The 20,834-nt window shown below is 38.2% G+C and overlaps 2 protein-coding genes across 9 annotated transcripts in view; both read right to left on the minus strand.

Moving 5' to 3' along the window:
* Positions 1–324: 324 nt before the first annotated feature.
* Got1 (Glutamate oxaloacetate transaminase 1) lies at positions 325–10,597 on the minus strand. The gene is made up of 8 exons (XM_045726774.2): positions 10,392–10,597; positions 7,884–8,065; positions 7,111–7,219; positions 5,738–5,922; positions 4,336–4,519; positions 3,917–4,082; positions 2,750–2,892; positions 325–1,638 (listed from the first exon to the last, which is right to left on the minus strand). The coding sequence occupies exons 1-8, from the start codon at positions 10,504–10,506 to the stop codon at positions 1,499–1,501; spliced, it is 1,224 nt and encodes a 407-aa protein (XP_045582730.1). The 5' UTR covers positions 10,507–10,597; the 3' UTR covers positions 325–1,498.
* A 6,754-nt stretch (positions 10,598–17,351) lies between these two features.
* gus (splA/ryanodine receptor domain and SOCS box containing gustavus) overlaps positions 17,352–20,834 on the minus strand; it is a 194,972-nt gene continuing 191,489 nt past the window's right edge. For all 8 annotated transcript variants that reach the window (XM_045726771.2, XM_045726770.2, XM_045726769.2 and 5 more), the window contains 2 exons: positions 18,854–19,012; positions 17,352–18,712 (listed from right to left, as the gene is read on the minus strand). In XM_045726771.2, the coding sequence (XP_045582727.2) occupies positions 18,576–18,712; positions 18,854–19,012 (296 nt within the window). In that variant the 3' untranslated portion in view covers positions 17,352–18,575. The remainder of the gene's footprint in view (positions 18,713–18,853; positions 19,013–20,834) is intronic.

Consider the following 20,834-nt stretch of genomic DNA (forward strand, 5'->3'; position numbering starts at 1 on the left):
ACTCTTACAGCAGTCTGCATTCCACCAGGGAATGCACTTTCACACGCCCCTGAGGGTAGAGCGAGGAACAGAGCAGAGGGCAGCGTAAAAACTCATGAAAGAGGAAGGCTCAGGGAAGAGAGAGATCAGAGAGGTCGGAAAGAGTAGCACACAAGGTATCCTACCCTCCAAATAATCATTCTATTCCTCAGCTCTTTTCCCCCCACAAATTTAGTAATCAGAAAATGGAACAAAATTCTGGAGAATTTTGCAGTGAATGAAGATTGTGTGTATATAATGTAGATCCTGCATACACAAATAGGAAAGTAGATTAAAATTTAATACTTTTCTTTGCATATTTAATGTCTGTCTAAAATACAGTATTTACATGCACTACCCTTAACTACTATTGCCATAAGATAGCACATCAAATGGCCACTATAGGCACCGGTATATTCACATTGTCTAATTTTGTCTTTCCATAAGGCTTTATCCTTCACATAAGCCTGCTTAATAAAGTACCATAGCAACAATACTGTAATTCACAAGTGAAAAAATGTCTTAACATACCGTGTGATGCATGGAAGTTAGAACATTTCTGTTTAGAACACTAAGAACAGTATTCAATAAATACAACTGTATGTGATGAAAATGATCGTGTTATTTACAAAATACATTTAATGGGATTATAATTTGCTGTATTTTGTTTGTGTACATAATCAGTTCTATTTATTTAAATATAATATTTGCATAATGATTAAAATTATAAATATATATATAAAATGTACACAAGTTACACAACTTATCAGTGACCAATGCAAAGTGTGGGGTGATATGACGACCAAACAGCACACGAGATGGAGAAACAGAAGTTTCAGTCCATCCTGGACCATTATCAAGTATTACCCGACTTTAGCCTACCCACTTTTATCTTCCTCCTGTTCTTACCTTTCACCTTACTCTTACCTTCTAAAAATTACCTTCTCTTACTTGCTCCTTATCTCTCTTAATTGGCCAATTCCTTCCTCTCCCACTCGCATAACTTTATAATGGTCTAAGACAAACCGAAACAATGTCGTGTCTCCATCTCACAAGCAGTTTGGACACATTTCAGGCATGTTATTGACTAGTCTGCATTTTAGGTGCTCTGATATCCTAATATTGGGGTGCATCACACCTATACCAGCGAAACCAATTTTAATTATATAACAGCGTCTTCAGTTAAATCTTATGTTCAAGCTGAAATTGGCATATTTTAATTATTGGTGTGAAGTTTTGAAATGTGGCACTTAGGACCAGTTAGAATTTTAAAAGCAAAGTCAATACAGTACAAACATGTGCTTATCTTTAATGAAAATACAACTTTATGAATGAATTTTTGTCTACTCTTACCCATAACAAACTTTTAAAACATTAAGAATTTTCATATTTTTAAACTGCTCTATACAACACATGGTAGATGTGCAGGGTTCTTCAGTAAATTTATACCACTTATTCTTTATCTGCTCCAATTTGTAATCTAGGATACATTGCAGACTGCATCATTAATTGCTTCTGCCACATAATCTATGTTCCCTGTTGTCAGCCCACACATGTTAATCCGTCCACTTGATAATAAGAAGATGTGGTACTTGTCTCCCAAGTATTTTGATTGCTTTGCTGCAAAGAAAAATAAATTATTAAAATACTATTAACCAATAACTAAAAAGATATAAACAGTACACCAATTTATATATCTGCACTGTAAACTTTCATTGAATTTATACCCTACATGCATAACCTTTACCCCTTGACTCATGCAGTGGGAAGAAATGAGCTTAATATATTACTCTTATTTTTCAAAGGTTAAAGATAAAAATATTCATTATTTAATAGCACTGCCAACCCCATACATGCAAATCACTCAAAATGCCCATCACGATTAACTTTGTTGTATACTTTTTGTCAAATCCATATTTTTCAAAAGGTACCAAAACACACGCATTAGGCACCATCTGTGACAAAGGATAGGTAAAAGGTCCTAAATATCACTTGCTTTTTTTGCTCTCCATCAGCATCAAGACAAGAGAAATCGGATTCACCAAGGAATAAGGAAATTGGTAAATCATGACACCCTCGTGATTGAACCCCCTCACCAGACCATAATCGTTCTGAACTAAAGGTTCTGAACCAGGGTTTGGGCTCACTAATGTCCAAAATGTTTACCGTTATGTTTTCCAAGTTATTTTGGGGGTTATAACTATTTGATGTCAAACTGTGTGCAAATGAACGTCAAAAAAAATGTCAAAGATTACCGTTTTAATGCATCAGAACTACCGACGTTCAAAAGTTCATGTGGCCAATATGCCTAGTCGGAGAGGCATACAGTATAATATTTTCTTTCACACTTCTCCCCATCTCATGTTCTTCAAATCCATTGACTACATCCGAATTTTGTTCTAGACTGTTGTTACCACCTCATCCCATCAAAGTACTATACCTCTCGGCCTTTTACCACTTCACACACTTTACCATTCAAATTAGCCATTGCAATTATTCTATGAATCATAGGTTTCACAAAAATTTCATTCTAATTTCATTCTCCATGACACCCCACAGCTTTCATTATCTTATCATATCCCATGTTGATTATGAACCTACTGTATTTTTATTCTTTCAAAATTAATTTGAAACCAAAGTCCCTTGAATTAACACATTATTCACTGCCTTGTGTCATTCATTAATAGGCACAATTTTCAGTAATAATTTACCCAAAAAATTAATAATTTACCATTAAGTCCTGTGAAGGAGAACATTCCAATTTGGGAAGTAATGTGGTCCCATGTGCCTGGCGTACCCAACTTTTCTAACCGTTCTCGAAGACCCTTACGCATTTCTATGATTCGCCCACTCATTGTCTTGATACAGCCTTTCCTGTAAAATAAGATCCTTGGTCAAGATTTACATAAACAATTTCTATATTTCAATTGCCTTCAAGTCTCTTCAAACTTTAAAAATAAAAAGAGTACCTTAAATAGTTATATTAAACTTGTTAGTATTACCTATTCAAATGGTTAATAATCTTTCTGCCACAGTAATGAGTCCATTGGCATTGTATAATCAATGTAACTTATGTTTGACAAGTTTTAACATGTTAAAAGACAGGCTGGTTGGTTGGTTTATTAGAACAAGAATCTAAAAGGAAAACTCGGAAGTTGCAAGTTAATACCGACGTTCCGCCCAGTCAGCAAGTACTGTACCTGACCGTAAACGTCTCTGACATCTCCAGGTCCCACTCAGCCATGCCTAAAATGTTTACTCTTATATCCTCAATTTGTTTTGACAGCTATGAACTTTAAACCAAAATGTTCACAAAAGAATATGCCTGTGAATAAATATGAAGCAAAATGTGTGTATCATAATGTATGATGAACGGTGTCAAATACAGAAGTGTGTGCACACAAGGGGCTTATTTTGCTGTAAAAAAGAAAAGTAACACTTTTCTGAAAGGCAACTTGTATACAGTAATTAAGATATTTACAAACAAAGCAGTTAGTCTCGAGTGATAGGTAGTATGCCAAGTTGATCCCTGAATGGTCATCTGTAAGCAATTACCAGACTATGCCCTTAAGATGAGACAGTTCAAAATTTCAATCCTATAAGCATTACATAAACTTGTAGCAGGGAACACTGAAGTAAATTACTATATAAAGCATTTGTGATCTTTATTTTTATCATAATGTTAAAGGAGAATCAAGAGCCTAGTCTAAGAAAATTAGACTTTACTTTCCATAGTAAAGCTGTATCAGATCAACACATACCCAACTATATAATTATAGTACAACTTCATTGATAAAGTTGTACTCCTATCATACTTCAAACGAGTCTCTACTGATATTAAGCTCCCAAAAATTAAAAATTTCAAAAAACTTATGTAAAATTTAAGAAGAGTGCTCACCATTCTTCAAAGAGTGCAGGGTCATTGAGAACCTTGGACACAATACGGGCACCATGGCAAGGTGGGTTTGAGTACGCGCCTCTTACCAGTAGTGTCAACTGAGACCGTGTGGGTGTAATATAAGCGGGGTCTTTAAGCACAACTACAAGGTTGCCAATGCGTTCATCTGCAAAGAAATTACTTCACATTAAGAAATTAACACTACCCCCAAAGATCACAGTAACAGTATAGTACTGAAAATTATGACTCCTCAAATTCACTGGCGTACAAACTTAAGTTTCATTCATTCAAAAGTCCTAAACCATCTCTGGACTATTTTACATTTTACACTTTACAACCTCTGCACTCCAAATCTTATTCATATTTTACATTATAATCACTCAAAATACTCATATATATTTATTATTACAACTACTCACTATACAAGCCAAAGTTCTTTGAGAAGGACTGGCTGCTCATCATCTCAAAACCACGCTCAGCAAAATGACGAACTGCCCATGCATCGTTGTCTAGGTCTCCTGAAGCAAAGCCCTGGTATGCAGAGTCAAACAAGGGGAATAGTTTCTTCTCTGCAACCACATCTGCTATCTTCTTCCACTGATCCTGCATGATAATATGAAGCCATTTTAATACATGGTTCACCATTTATGATTACACTAAGGATTACATTTATAGTACCTCCTTAACTCTTCTGTATAACCAGGATTGAAATATGATTAAAAATCACTTTACACTCCCCCTCCCTTTGTTGATCTTGCATCCTTAACATTTTTAATAAATCACATGAATGTAACCCCAATAACTGTTACGTAGAGCCCAACAATGTGCATTAAATTTTTATTTTTTTTATCTAAAAATTAATAATAAGGATTAATATTTATAGTTTATCTTTCATAGATGTACATATAACAGTTAAGCAGTAAAAAAAAAGAATGTAGCCCGTAGCAAGCTAAAGCACATTAAAATTAACAATATAAATGCAGTACTGTATAGTACTGTATGACCTTAAAAGGTAATAAATATTTTGAAAACTAAATGTGGTACAATTTTAATACTTCCAGGATTTGTCTCGTCTGGGAAACAGATGAATACAAAAGAAAAAATGCAGTTTATATTGTTCCAGGCACTGAAGAGACTCCTTTTGAAAACATGTTGCCGACAGTTCAACTACGCATGTCACCAATAACAGGACGTTACACTAGCCCATTTATTTACCAAGGAGTTTATTTTGGCCTTCCTGTAACATTCCTTCTTTCAAATTATTCCCTTTACATCTGCAAATACAGTTATGCAAGATCTTACTTTGCCTGGAAGGTCACTCATTGAGAATAGCAGGTGATAAACCTAGCCCTGAACGTCCTCCCCTCCCAACTTGCTGCTTAATGGCCATTTATTTTCCGAGTACCTTACCACCCCCCTTTCCATCAAAATCAAACTTCTAATGATTCTACAGTTTCTTCATTTAATCTACAGTACTAGCCATTTCAGGTGAGCAGCATCAAAAGCTTTATGGCAGTCTAGAAAGAAAATACACCAAGCCTTCTATATTTTTCCCATGCTCTTTCCCATGAATTCTCCAAAAGGAACTAACTGTTTACCATCATGTGAACATCAAGGGACTAGATCATGAAAGTGTTAACAGTTGCCCAGGAAAGTTCTTAAAACAAACAAGCAAGCATGTGTGCGTAAACAAACGTGCACAGAATTGACATCTTCAGAACTACCAACTGTCAAATTTAGCAATAATTAAAGTATTTATCCAAAACATGAAACTGATTTAATTCACATTTCTTAAAAGTGAAGAGATAGTATGCTACTTACATGTGTAGGGTCAACACCAGTTGGGTTATGAGCACAGGTATGGAGGATAATAACCGAGTTCTCTGGAGCTTTAGAAAGGTCTTCAATCATACCATCAATATCAAGGCCACGTGTAGCTGCATCCCAGTACCGATACTGACGGAGCTCCGTAAACCCAGCTTGTTGGAAAATTAGACGGTGGTTGCCTAGAATAAGACATTAAATACAGTACTTGCAAATTACTGCACTGAAAATTTTAATTTTTCAAATGTGTATAAAGTTCAGATTATTCGGTTCATTGAAATGAATTTCCAAATCATTTGGATGCTCTGCAATAATTAGTCTGCCTGGTTGACTATGCCTATCACCTCAATCAGGCAAGTTTTTAAAAGAAAACCGGCATCAAATAATGAAATGCACTTTTCTGGGCAGCCTCAGTATACAGCATCTTCTGTGCATTGGCTCTAATCACACAAGTCCAAAAAACTATCAGGCCTCGTCATTTTTGTTATAAACCACGTACCGTGTACTAAAATCAAGTGTACTCGCAGAAACAAATCAAAACACTTAAACAAGAGGAAATGTGGGAAGCAGTAGCTTGTCTGCTAGCAAATTACACACTAATATTCAAGAGCACCACCAAGTGGCAACTCTGGTAACCCAGGGGATCTTGGCTGCCTAATGAGCCACATTACATTTAACAATGAAAATGAAGCTTAATTACATTAAATGCATTATTTCTGGGCTTGCCCTCAGTATCTCCTTGGTACCTACACCCAGTGCCTTAGAATGTCTAGTGTGCCAAAATAAACCGATTAATAAAGGACCCAAGGCTTTGTAAAGGAGGCACTCGGCAATTAGAAAGTGACCAGAGTCCCATACACCCAACAAAGGGAAACATCAAACACCCCGTCACACCACATGCAACCTTAATTCCAAACAAGCCCCAGACATTAGCAAAAAAAAAAAAAAAAAAAGACCAATAATACCACCACACTTGGGACACAACGGTTTAAAATGTGCCACAATGGGGACTACATGGCACAATAACTATGGATATCCCAAATACAGTGAAAACTGTTTCCTTACTAGGAATATATACAATTTATATTGCACACTGCCTAACATTAATTCACAATTACCCACTGCACTATAATCCAACATCTGAGAAATCCAAGTAAAAAAAAAGGCACGAAACCATTTTGCACTAGCCACGGATAGCTTGAATTAAAGCAATGATTAAAAAGTCAAATTAAAATGAAGATGGACATTAGCATGTGTGTTACTTTAAAACATTATCCATGTACACTCAACTAATCATTATCAGTACATTACCAGTCGACTAAGTAGTAGTAATAATAATAATAATAATAATAAATAATAATAAAACTTACCCCAAGTTGGTGAAGAATAGTAAACAGTGTTGTACTTCAGGACATGGCCCGTGAAATCTGCTGCAACACGAAGACCACCTGTTCCAGACAAGGTTTGCACCCATGTCACCTGTTGACAAGTATTATTACAAGTACTGTATAATGTGAACCACAATGCACATACTTTAATTTAGTGTAGATTATTATCCAAACACTACTATATATTAACCCTTCAAATGACAAACGGGGATGTGCTTGTCATTTAAGACAAGATGAGGGAGGTTTTAAAGTACTGTACCTTGCAAAATGTAAAAGTGCCGTTGCATAAACAGGACAATCAGATACTGGCTAAGGGCGATAGTGGAACTGGCATCTTTAGAGATAAGACCAAATTGAAGTTGACAATTATGAGCACGTTATCCCAATTAAAATGCATTTTCCCCTTAACTAGTACTTTGAGCATTCTAAATGCAATCCACTTTTGTAGAAATTCCCACTTCTTGACTTTAAAATGACCAACACTTTCCCTTTATGACTAAAAGGTACAAGTGCACATTCATAAAACTAAGCATTTGAATTAACAATAGATTCTATTTGTAACAGGTAGCCTGTCTCAGTTATTGGGGATCTAGATGTATAATTAGTGAACTATTTTCTGTGGGAAAATATGGCACCGAATAATTTAACTACCGGTACTTTCAGTACCCGACTCCAAGGTCTAAATCCTCTCCACCCTCTCCTATCCCTATCTGAAGAAAAAGTATGAGACCTTTTAATAAATTAATACTACATACCCTTCCCTCAGTAATAGCTGGATGAGATGCACCTAGAAGCATTCTTGCCGCAGCAGCGGAGAAGACATCCAGGCCCAAAATTGGAAAATATTCATGAGTAAGAGAATTGTCCGCTGCTAGTTCTACTTCCACCTTCCTAACTACCGGCAACACCCACGGCTTCGCTTCATCTGTACGATAGGCTGCAAAAATTTTAATTCATTAGTAAAGTTCACAATCACTTATTCTGGTTAACTTTATTTAATACAAATTTTGTTTAGGCTTTTAAATGTTTCATGATATTTATACAATATTGGCAAGATAGTTAAAGAGAAAGCACCAAGGCATTATACCTACAATGTACTGTATAGCACTTGGAATGGATACGAGGATAAGGATTTGGGATAGGACAGGAAAGGAATGGTGCCCAGCCACTTCTATATTCAACTGAACAGCCTCAGTATATCTATATAATCTTCACAATCTTGTGATTTCATTGTGTATAATATATAATTAAATACTGCACATCCCCCTTCCCCCAGTATGAGCAGATAATTATACTTATCTAAAAATGAGTGATACTATATATAAGAGAAATTGTCAGTGTTGATAAGGTACAAAAAGCAGTGATTAGAAGTCATTTTTCCATTATAACCTCAGTGCATCAGAGGGCATTCAATTACACAATTTGCGCTCGCATTAGAACCTCATTTATCACTCCAAGTAAAGCGAGCAGTTTTGAGAGAAGTATCCGAATCCATATTAAGTCGCCATCCAATAACGACATTTTAGCCCCTATTGGATTTAGGAAACTTGCCACTAAATGGGTAGCCTTATTAGGGGTTATTGTGGCACTAGGGCAAAGCCTTTCACAAAGGACCCTATAAGCAGCCAGAAACCATTCCAGTAAAAAATTAAAATACATGTACTCTTAAAATACAATAAAGAATATGTACAATACAAAATTTATTATTCCAGATATAGTATTACTAATATTTTGGTACAGTATTAAAAATACTAGTATTTTTTCCCTAAATTCTTAACGTTTATAATTAGGCTAAAGCATCATTATTTTTGGCTGTCTTCCAAATTGTCTGTTTACACCCATGTTTTAAAGCCCCATTTGCCACTACATTTTAAGTTCTTTGACTACTTCTAGTGCAGAAGAGTCAAAGCCAAAAAATGGCTAGGTTCTAGTTCTAATGACAGGCCACATACTTGAAGTTTCCTTTCATCTGATGCCTCTATTCACCAAGCAGTAAACAGCTACCCGAGAGTTAGGAAGCAGCTGTGGGTTATACCCTAGAAAAGGCCAGTTGTCAGCCTGGCCCCTTGGATGACCTCGATAAACCCAACACTTCCTGTCCCCAATATTAGGGGAAAACCATACTGTGCTGCTACCCCAAGAAGCAGTCAAGAAGGTCCAGATGTCATTGTTACACTTTTTTCTTTAATACAGTACTAACCAAAACTTTTGGGAAAAATTAAATTTATGCATACTTTACTGTGTGCATCATGTCACTGAACTCTAGGATAAGAATTAAGGATTATTGGATTAAGAATTAAGATTAAGAATTAAGGATTAAGAATAAGGACCATTCTGGTCCTTATTCTTAATTTGTCAACGTGAAGCACTTTGTATCACTTTATATTCAGTTATTAGAGCCCTGTTGATTACAGGCACACACCTTTCTGTTAGCAAACCATAATCTACACACAGTGACCCAAATCTTCGTCTCCTAACCTGCAGGCTAAAATAAAATAATGAAGCAAGATACAAGTTTTACGTAGTTTGCATCGACTAAACTTACGAAATAGCAAATAAGTGTGCAATACGAGGCACTGATACAGTTAACATACAGGAGAGGGTCCAAGACCCAAGGAACAGCCTACGTTATCACTATATGTAAACTTAATCCCACCCACCCTACCCTAACCAATTTAAAAAATTGTGGAATTTTATATATGGAAAGCACATTGTGTGACTTCACCGAATTTTATCCCGCCTCAAAATTTAGATTCTACATACTTTACAGGAGAGAATCATGTCAGAGTGACTAACTGGCATGAACTTCAGTTCACCGGTTAAGCAAATTAACAACCACGTTACAAAAACCTATTACAACACAGATGTAAATGTCAAAAGGTCACGATTTTAGGTCATACTTGGAGCCAGGGTACTTAGAAGAAAAGGAATTATATACCTGAATATATGTTAGTTTTCCCTGTAAAAGCAGATCAATGAACATTTCAATTACAAAACTATGTTTACTCAGAATCAATTAATTAATTCAGAATCGGGAAATCTTAGATTTATTAATAACCACCGTAAAGAATCTTAAAGAGAGTTTAGGAACCATTTAAACTGTCCAGTCACCAATCAAGTTATTTAAAAACACCGACGATTAAAAGGCATATTAAATGACATTCTTGCAACAGCATTACCATAGACGTGACAAGACACACCGTCATAGCCTGCACAGACAACTGCAGTCAGCAATTACACACACAAAAGCAACTTTATCTCACCTCCCACACTAAGGTTGACCTTCTTGGGGTGAGTGCTGTCCGTGAAGGCCTTACTCACGGCGAACACCTCAATAGGAGCAGCCTGCTGCACCTCGGCGAAACGGCTATCGGCCATATTGATCAGTGTGAGGAGAATTATGAGGAGAAAATCAGAGAGAGAGAGAGCACAGCACCCGACCACGACGGAGCCCGGACTGAGCCCCGGCGGCGCCTCCTTCAGTACCTCATACACAACATGCCGCCGCTCAACACCTTCCTCATTCTAACTAATACATTTATATCTTTATCCCACTCGTCGTTATGCCGTTATCACTACAGTATGGCAAATAATATGGGAAAAATAATATCTTTTAGCGAAAGTGAAGGATAATGGTAAAATAATAGACGTTTAAATGTTCTCCCCGTGGCAACTGTGACTCTCTGCCACACTTACAGTTTCTCTCCCCTGCCTCAGTTGATTGTTGGGGGGTTGTTAGGGGGATTGTTGGGGGGTTGTTGGAGGGGGAGAGATTGTTAGGGGGGATTGTTGGAGAGGGGGAGATTGTTGGAGGGGGAGAGATTGTTAGGGGGAGATTGTTGGAGAGGGGGAAATTGTTGGAGGGGGAGAGATTGTTAGGGGAAATAAGTAAATCTTCCGCCTCTCATTTATTGTGAAACTAGGGATTATTAGGAATATCATTGATGTCCCTAGTGATACTGCAAACTAAAGGTTGTCGTCAAGCTGTGAAGCTATAGCTCACAGTAAATGGAAATTTCTTAGCTTAAGAGGCAGTACTTGTGTCGTTCTCGTGTGAGTCCAAGGAGGACGGACAGCACAAGACATCTACCAGACGGCGTGACATTGTAAATGCCAGAATTAGCTTGGGATATTGATACTTATGGCAGGTTGCTGCAGGCCAATGGTGAATATTTCCATTGTAAACTATGTCAATAAGAGCTAGAATACAGTCTCCAGTATTATATGTTAGTGTTCCAATATCAATGACTTCATTCAGGCTAAATTGTGTACGAGATACTTTGAACTTTGTAACTACTTTATACACTCGCGAATATTGCAAGATATTGGATGGGGCGGCTCTTGCCAGACATTCCTCCAGCCCCCATTGTGTGTACACAAATGTACTCCTGTTTTTAATTACAAGTATCCTGCATAGCCTGCTATCTCCATGCATTTGTTCCATTATTCTATGTCTTGTAGTACACAAATGTACGCCTTTAATTTTCTACTCCTACAAATTAATTTAGAGGCAACTTCATAGCCTCTTTATACTCGGTGAGATTGTTACTTAAGTTCATCCTGCGTATTTAGTTTTAGGCAATTTAATTTTGCTCTACAAGTATTATTTGGTTTTCATGTTCAATTATACGTCTTCCTTATTCGTTTATAAGCGCTATACATTCGTAATGTTTACTATTTTCAATTATTAAATAATGTTCTCATGTTATGTTTTCGTTTGACCTAGGAACTAAATATTTTTGTGATCTATCCAAAGTTTGCCAGAGCAGAAGGTAGTAGCCTATAGTATCACATCCCTTCTTTGATTCCTTGCATGACCTGTGAGATATAGTGGATTTTGGAGATAGTGGCTTTACAAGATTGTAAATACGTATTCTCTGTATTCTCTCTAACCCAATGTACCTTCTTGTATATTAATAAATAAATAATAAATATGCTGGAGGTGGTGAGGGTTTTAGACGAGTTTATAGCTAGCTCTTGACCAATATATAATATCATCATTACATATTGTGTGTAATGAAAGTGAAGAAAGGGTCGTCTCTTCACTTTCTGATGTGTGGTTTGGTCATCATCAGCCACGTTATTGTGACTCGTTGTCTGAATACTCTGTAATCCTTGTATCCTGGCAATGCTATCCTGGTCTGCTTGTTTGGAATGTCTGATCAATACACGGAAAGAATTTATCTGCAATGTGTGCATGCGTGCATACGTGCACTGACCTAACTGTAACTACATATATTTGCGGTGTCGAGCCTCTTCACGTGGTGAAGTCAAACATCCCAGTATTAATATGATGATATCTACAAATTGTATTACATTAATCATTATTTCGTTAAAAAGAGATGAACAACAAAGTATTTCCTTGCAAGAACTGGCTTATTTTACAGTCAGCTTTAACAACACCTGACCTAGTTTCTTTTTAAAGTTGTATTTTCATGTAGACATGTATTTAAGACTGTAATTTAACTTAGTCCTAAGATATTCAGTCGAGGAAGAAAAGATTTATACCAAAGTAATCTTGAGTACTAGCTCTCGCATATCTATACAGTATATGAATTAAGTTTTATTCTGTGTATATCATCTAGAGTTTACTCTTACATATTAATCTGATCTTTAAGTTATGACTTGAATATCCAGGGTAATGAGACTTACTTGCTTGGAGTCCTCGACAGAGGACTGGAAGGACGTCTGAGTCGCTAAAGAAGTTACAAGGAAGGACGCAGGACAACACTTCAGGTCTTCACTTCGTCCCCAGCTCTGTGTCGTGGGTGATCACACTACCTTCATCACCCATTCTTCAATCTTCCCCCACCCTCGAGATTTCCATTGTTGAGTAAATGGGTTCCTCTTCGTGATCTTCAACGCTAGAGACGTGGCCAGTAACTCTAATGACTGGCCACGTCACTTCACAATGAATGAATTCCTGCGACTTTCCCACGTCACAAAATACATCAATTAATACTATGATAAGGGCTTACCAAGCAACAGTTTGGATTGGCTAGACAGGGCAAAGGCTCGGCCAGATGTGACATGCAAGAAATTATTGAGTGCAGGAGAGGCCTAGCAAAATCAAGTTCTCAAGTTCGATTATAGTAATAGATTTATATCGCTTTGGCTGATCAACAATTTTCAAGTGTGACATCCTTCAAGGAGGCAGGTAAAGACAAAACACGGAAGATTCTGAGAGTAGTAACGTCATAAGGCCTGGACGAGCTCCCCGGCCAGTTCCTTCTAAAGTCGGGACTGGCTCTGACGCAACACTTCCCCCCTCCCACAACACATTTCATTCGTGAATTCAAAAATAGCCATGATAGAAGCTAAGAAGCGCCAGACTACAACTACTGCATACCGGTACATTGAAGCTCGGGAGGTGTAGATCAGTGGCAGTAGCTGCACCTCTGTAAACATAGCTGTAGGTGCGGTATATGCAGGTTCGTTTATGTCGGAGGTTTTGAACGATAAAACCTGACCGGGGGTTTCCAAGCTGAAGGTGAACAGGTCGGCATCGGCCATAAGTGTAACGTAAGTGAGCGGGAGGAGGGAGGGAGAGGGAGAGGAGAGAGAGATTTTATTTATTTTAATTTTAAGATTTTACAAATTTCCATATTAAATTATCTACATGCAGGGAGAAGCAAGTTAAGTCTGAATGAAAATTTGAAACGGCTCTGTATTCAGAAGCCGCCATGACTGTCCGTAGTGTTACCTGCCCCATGCCTGTAAGGACCAGTTTAGCAATTTGGCAACAATCATGCTTAGCTACTGAGGCTTCCGTCAGTGTGGCTATATAAAGATCTGTGAGAATGTCACGCGCGCTCCTCTCTCTCTCTGTTGCCTTCACTTATTTTGTTGTACTTGGCCAGCCACTTATTGCTGATACTTGGAGATACTCCTTGATTGTACTGGTTGATACCTGGTTGATGGGGCTCTGGGAGTTGTTCTACTCCCCAAGCCCGGCCCGAGGCCAGGCTTGACTTGTGAGAGTTTGGTCCACTAGGCTGTTGCTTGGAGCGGCCCGCAGGGCCACATACCCACGACAGCCCGGTTGGTCCGGCACTCCTTGGAGGAATAAATCTAGTTTCCGGCAATATTTCTTATGCTTGCTGGGAGGGTGTTGAACAACCGTACTACATATATATATCAAATATCAACTAGAATTGTGTGGTTTAAATAAACTTGGGCAAAAGTAATCGAGTGTGTTAACCATTTCACCACAGGCATCATAATGAAAACCATACATTTACCGGAATTTACCTGAGGGGCCACCATCTCTAGTGGCCTCGACGGGGACTGGAAACCGGCGACTTATCAAAGGACCCTCCAGCCCCCACTATTTTTCCCGAGGATTTTACGCAGCTGGATTTTGAGCTGCAGCAATGTCTTTGCATTTACGGCTTCGGCGGGTTGGCGGTTCCATGGGTTTATTGATACTATAAAAAAAATGTCTATGTCGGTATTTTAAAATTTGCACATTGTAAAAAAATCTGTTTGCAGTGTTGTTAGTCCTGTGGATCTCAGTCTTTCCTAGTATGAGAGTTGACGTATATTCAGTGTGTCATCAGTGTCAATTTCTGAACATAACTTTTTCACAAGTGGCTAAATTAAATTGATTTGAAAATCATGAAAAAAAAAACATTGGTTTGTTTGCTCCAGTTACTGGTATATGTTTGTGTTGGGCGTCCATTTTTGATCCGGCAATATTTCTTATATTTGCTGGGAGGATACTGAACAGTCGTGCCCACGTATGTTCACACAGTGTTCTCTGTTATTTTACTATGCAAATTTTGGACCTGGCTTTCCATTATTTGGGATAGTTTGAGTAGAGAAACTCGACCCCTCAAAACATTCACTGAAGCAGACTCAGTAGCAGGAAGGTAGTTGTGGAGAGCCTCCACTGAGCTAAGCTCTTTATGCTCTCCCAGCTGAACTATCAATAACCAAAGGACCCTACCGGGAGCCCGCAGACTCGACCTTCGCCAAAAATGGTTGAAGACCTCCACAGGAGTTAGTGCCTTAAATTAAGTGTCACTAACCCCACTGGAGAGGGAAGGTGGGGGGGGGGGGTAGCACTAACGAGCTCATGAGTTTAACATTGCTGGGGGGTAATTAGTTTGCCAGTTTTGAGTCTTAGGTCTCAATTGCCATGCCTAATGTGCTGAGCAATTGCCAGTACAAAAAATGGAGCAGATACTCTGACAAATCAAAGAATATAAAAGAATATTGAATGCCACTCAGAACTGCTAAGAATTGTACGATATGTCTTTGCTGTAGCATCCCACAATGAAAGCGTAGTTTTTTTGCTGATGCAAAGTCAGTGAACTAAAGAAAGGAACAAGTTGAGTGTTTATACAATGTAGGGTATTCTGACTGTACAGTACAACTTCCCTTACAACTTGTAAGGGAAGATGCACAACTTCCCAGATACATCTTGTAGTGACTTCTTTTGCCTTTTTAGTCCAATAAGGCAGTATTGACAAAAATAAAATCTACAGAAAAGTATGCATGGGCACATCAAGTCAGTGGGGGAAGAAGATTGTAACTAGACATTAAAGGTGATCAATCTTATGTAGAGGTAATTTATTTTTTTCGAAAATTCTGCACTATGCTTCTTTACCATTACAGTATAATGGTACAGGGCTGTAATTATATGTAAAAAAAATAAAGCTTGTAGTAGTGCAATAATATACATATATATAATGCCAAAGATTCCAAGTATGTGTTGGGCAGGGTCACGGAGAATCGTTGCGACCGTTCGTGGTGTCTTGGATTCTCACTGTTCAGATATAGCAACCTTAGGCGAGGACATGTTCAAGCAAATGAACATGTAAATGAAAGACCAAGCTTTCATATTGTGCTCTGAATGCTCCTTAATGTAGAATTACTGATGGGTTGGAAATCCAGGCTGTATTCATGCAAATTGGTCATTTCTGCAAGATGGTTTGCCAATGCAATTGGAATCGTGAACAGGTGGAACCAAAAAATTGTATCTTTAAAAATCAGCTGGATAATGACGTGCAAATATTTTCCTATTAATTTTACTTCATACTTCAGAGATGGTTTTTTGTGTAAATACATCCAAATATTTAATTCTGGCAACATATTTCACAACTGTTTAATATGAGAACCTATAACTCATCCAAGAGTGTGGCAGGGTTTTATCTCAAAGGATCTAGTGCCTGAGACAAAGACTTGCTTTTGGAGTGCACCAAATCTGCACCAAGTGAACAAATTAAATTAACTTGAATTTTAATTTGCCTTAGCTATATTTCAGTCATTCATTGTATAGGGGAAAATTGTCACTAATGAAACTGTCCACAATCCAAGCAAAATTGAAAAAATATTCCAAAATACATGCAGAGAATAATGGCCGGGAAATTATGACACTGTATCAAGAAAACTGTGGTAAGGAAAGCATTGTAAAGGTGAGATGGAAGGACAAATTGTGATGAATCATATTTTCTATAACATTTTCTTTTATCATAACTAGTACTGGTCCCATAAGGTGTTAAGAACCTTAAAATTATATACACGTTTGTTGTTTTATCACGAAAGAAATTAGTATGGAATAAATAGCAGTCATACTGGTTGATATTGGCTGTAGGGTGGGCAAGAGAACCGAGAGGTGATTAGGACAGTGTCATGCCGGATACCACACAGCAAAAGCCATGATATTGGCAGCCTGCTCCTCCATTTTCCCTCAAGTGAGGGGAAAATGGATTTTCCAGATGGGCCAGGTCACTCATCACTTGATGGTCACTTGACACAGGAGTGAGAATAAGAGATTGGAAAAACTTTAACCCTCCAAAGCAAATGATCAAGCTTAGCTAGGCCAGATAGCCATACTAGACAATTGACAACCTCCCATTTTATTCCTATTCCCCCCCCCCCTCCCAAGGAGCTACTGGGTTACCTTGTAGGCTCAATCTCAGTTGAAAGTTAACTAGGCACACACAGGTCTAGCACAAAATGGATCAGTGGAAATGCCACAAAGTTTTGGGTTTGCTGCCGCTTCTGCCAATAGAGCCTACTAGGCCTGAACAAATCAATAAAGCTCAGCACCTTTATTAAAATGCACCCATCATGGGAGGATCTTTCAATGATTACAGTACACTTATTTCTGGCATGTCTTCCACCTTTTATTTTCAGCCTGGACACTCATGAAAACCGTCTTTATGCTTTCCTTGCCACATTACTACATTATGAGAAAGGTGAATAATACATCAGAATGTAATTAATATTTAATATTTTTGTACAAAGATGCTGCGTACTAGGTGAGAGATGTTGCAGTATAAGAACACGCTAGAACAGTAGATCTTGATGCCATGTCATGCTGGTTGGTTGAGCTCTTGACACAGTCCTACCATAGTCTTACTGCAAATGGCACTTTAAAAAAAAATATACTTAAGCATACAATACAATGAGGGAACTGAATGAGATAACCAGCAACTAAGTCGGTTTTGGGTTAAGATGGAAACTACAGAGCCCCCAAATGGCCATCTCACAAAATGGTAATGGACAAGTTTCTTTTTTTTTCACATTAAATAACTGTGTAAAAAAGACATAAAAACAGTGAAGCATCCATGGCAAAGCCAAAGATTTAGAGTAAAGACTAGGGGCAATACATTAACCTCCCTATTCACCCTTGAACCAGCCAGCACCGCTGTAGGGCTGGGGTCTATTCGCTCGATCTTACACTACTACGTCTCCAGAACAAATGTGAGAGGCGATGAGGAGATGCAAGGTTGGCCTGCAATGAACACTTCACCAGTCGGCTCGTCGGTCAGATGGACGTTGCCCACCACACTTCACTTAAACGTTTTCACATTTTCAGTTTATTTTCAAAAATAGTCTGTTATAGAAACATCACATTGGTCAAGTTCTTTTTTTCTGGTTTATATCAAGCAACTTTCTATGCGTTTGTCACAATGTTCGTGCATAACACCGGTGCTGCCTTTTCCCATTGCCACTAATCCCGGCTGGGTACCTGAGTGGGGTGGCTGTGGGGGCAACATACCAGTCTGACCTAGTCTATCACAATGGCTTGTGGCCACACTAACACACACAGACACAAACGTACATCTAAAAGTCCCGCATATGCACTTGACTGCGTCTACCAGCAGTATTTTGCACAGGCCAGTGGTCTCGGCCGTCTAAATTTCCTACACTGATTCAAAACCTGCTAAAATTCCATAAGGAAATAAATTTCAGCATAAAATTATGCTGGTCAACTAAATATGCCTTATGGCACAGGTAATTTATTATTAAAAACATCTCAAAAACAGGATGTTTTGATTATCAAACTGATGCTGCAGACGCTTTATCCCATGCGCCGCCGTCACTCAACTTGCTACAGAGCGTCTCCCTTGGCCTGGGCCTGCGGGGGTGCGGGGCTGGGACGCCTGGTGGCTGGTGTTGGAGGGGTACAAGGGTGACCAGCTAATTTCAAACTATCACCTACGGTCATGATACAAAAGGTACTGCGTGATTGAAGGTGGCAGATTAAGTTCTTCAATTCGAGAAAGTCGCTGTTTACCAACTGCCTGCCGTATCACACGCCGACATAAATCCATTAGTGGTAGAGGCTCCGCTGGAAGGTGATAAAATATATAAGTGTGTTATATGCAAATACAAGTATCGTGAAACCATTAAAATAATGCAATTGAACATTTCAACTTTATTTCATAAATAAAATCTTTGACAATGTGTACAAAATAAGAACATTACTTACGATCTAATCCACCAATGTATCTGATGGTGATCTCACAATGCCCCCACACGGCTGAGACTATCGGGTAGAGCTTCTTTCCTTTCAAACCTCGAAATGCTACACCAAGGTACTGGCCCTCGACCACAAATGCCAACGTTCCCTCATCCATGTCAAGAACAACTGTGATGGAAGAATCAATATCAGAAGAACCCACTGCATTATCTAGCTAGAATCATATAAAAATTTAAATAGGTTTCAGGTCTTTTGATAGGAAAACTGAATACATGTCTAAAGCAAAAACCAAAGGTCCTTACTGAATGATAATTTGATCCATTATGTTCCTTTTAAAGACTATTTGAGCACACATTTAACCCTTAAACTGCGCATGGTGTATATATATATGTCATTGGATGCCGGGAACGATTCAAATAGCCCACGGCTACACGGGGTTCACATCAGCTTCCTCAGGGTACAGTACTTGTAAACAGACGCCATGTTTAAAATAAATCGTGGACAATATTCTCCAGTGTGAGAGCTACAGTACTGTGGGAGCAGTCAAGGCCGGTGCATGCAGCATGAACTAACAGCATTGCTGTTCAGCTTGTGATCACAGCATCGTCTAAAAATGTCAAAATAAATATGTAACTGCTATTATTTAGCGATGACAGTATTACAGATGACCCCTGACTGTGATAAAAATGACTGGGATTGTGATAATATTAGCATTGTTGCGATAATTAGCACTGTGTGGGAGGAGTAATGCTGAGGGAAGGAGGGAGATAGCATCGTTTACTGACTGTGTGGCCACCTGTTATTGTCTGCATTCACCATACCAGCTCAGTGGTTCTCTATGGTGAACACGAATGTAGATACTTATATATAATGTGTGTATTAGGGTAATAACAGCAAAATGATTATGTTGGGAGGAGCCATTTGGGTGACAGAGGTGGCGTCGTCTGCATGACTTGTCTAACTGTGTAGAGGGTGGCCACTATGCTCTTTGGGCACCCTACATAGGTGTACAGTTACGGTGCATACAACATGTAGATACTTATATATAATGTGTGTATATAGTGTAATAACACTACAAACAGTATTGTTGGGGAAGAAATTTTAGTGCGCCTGACCTTGAATGAGTGAGGGAGGCAGCCGCCAGCTGACTGTGTGTGTGTGTGTAGCGATGTCTCTTAGTGCCTGAACTATATCAGCTTAATTGTACAGTTGTGGTGAACAAAACATGTAGATACTTATATATAATGTGTGTATATAGTATAATAACAGCAAAATTATTTGTTTATTGTTTTATGAACGTAATAATTGAATCACTAATATGATCACCATACTTTTGAGTATAGCGATGATTCACACATTTTATTATATAAATCTATAACACTACACACTATTGAATAATATTACTGCAAAAAACTAAGAAAAAATCAATTGGAGACATTGAAATAATTAGGTAATAGTATCTTTGTGGCAACTCCCACCTGACAGCTCGGGTGACGCTGACCACCTCTGACGACTGCTCTGTCAATGCCCACATTTTGCAAGACTTCCTCGGCCTATTGCGCCCAAAATATGTAACTTACGATTTTTTTAAAGTTTTTCCCATGATCAGGGAACACAAATTAACATTTTTTAGAAGATGAAAAAATTTTTAGAATTTTTTTTCTTGCGCACAGGGGTGTAAATCTCTTCAGGACCCCTTGGCAGCTTAAATGTTAAGCAATTTTTCCATTAAATACAGGCCTGTATTTATTGTGTGTTTTAATGTTATCTTTAGGATTAATATGTCAGTTAAAGGTTTTCAATTGCAAAATATAGCATCATTGATAATTTTATTATTACTTATCATGGGTGACACCCCTTTGCCCTTATGCCAGTACCTTTCAATACAAATATTATAAAGTCAGTTTTGTGAGTAGTATTAAACCAACGAATGTCCGTTCAGTATTCATTCATACTGACGCTACTTAGATTGGAGGAATAACACTGGATG

The sequence above is a fragment of the Procambarus clarkii genome, chromosome 88 (assembly GCF_040958095.1).
Source record: "Procambarus clarkii isolate CNS0578487 chromosome 88, FALCON_Pclarkii_2.0, whole genome shotgun sequence".
Classification (NCBI taxonomy): domain Eukaryota; kingdom Metazoa; phylum Arthropoda; class Malacostraca; order Decapoda; family Cambaridae; genus Procambarus; species Procambarus clarkii.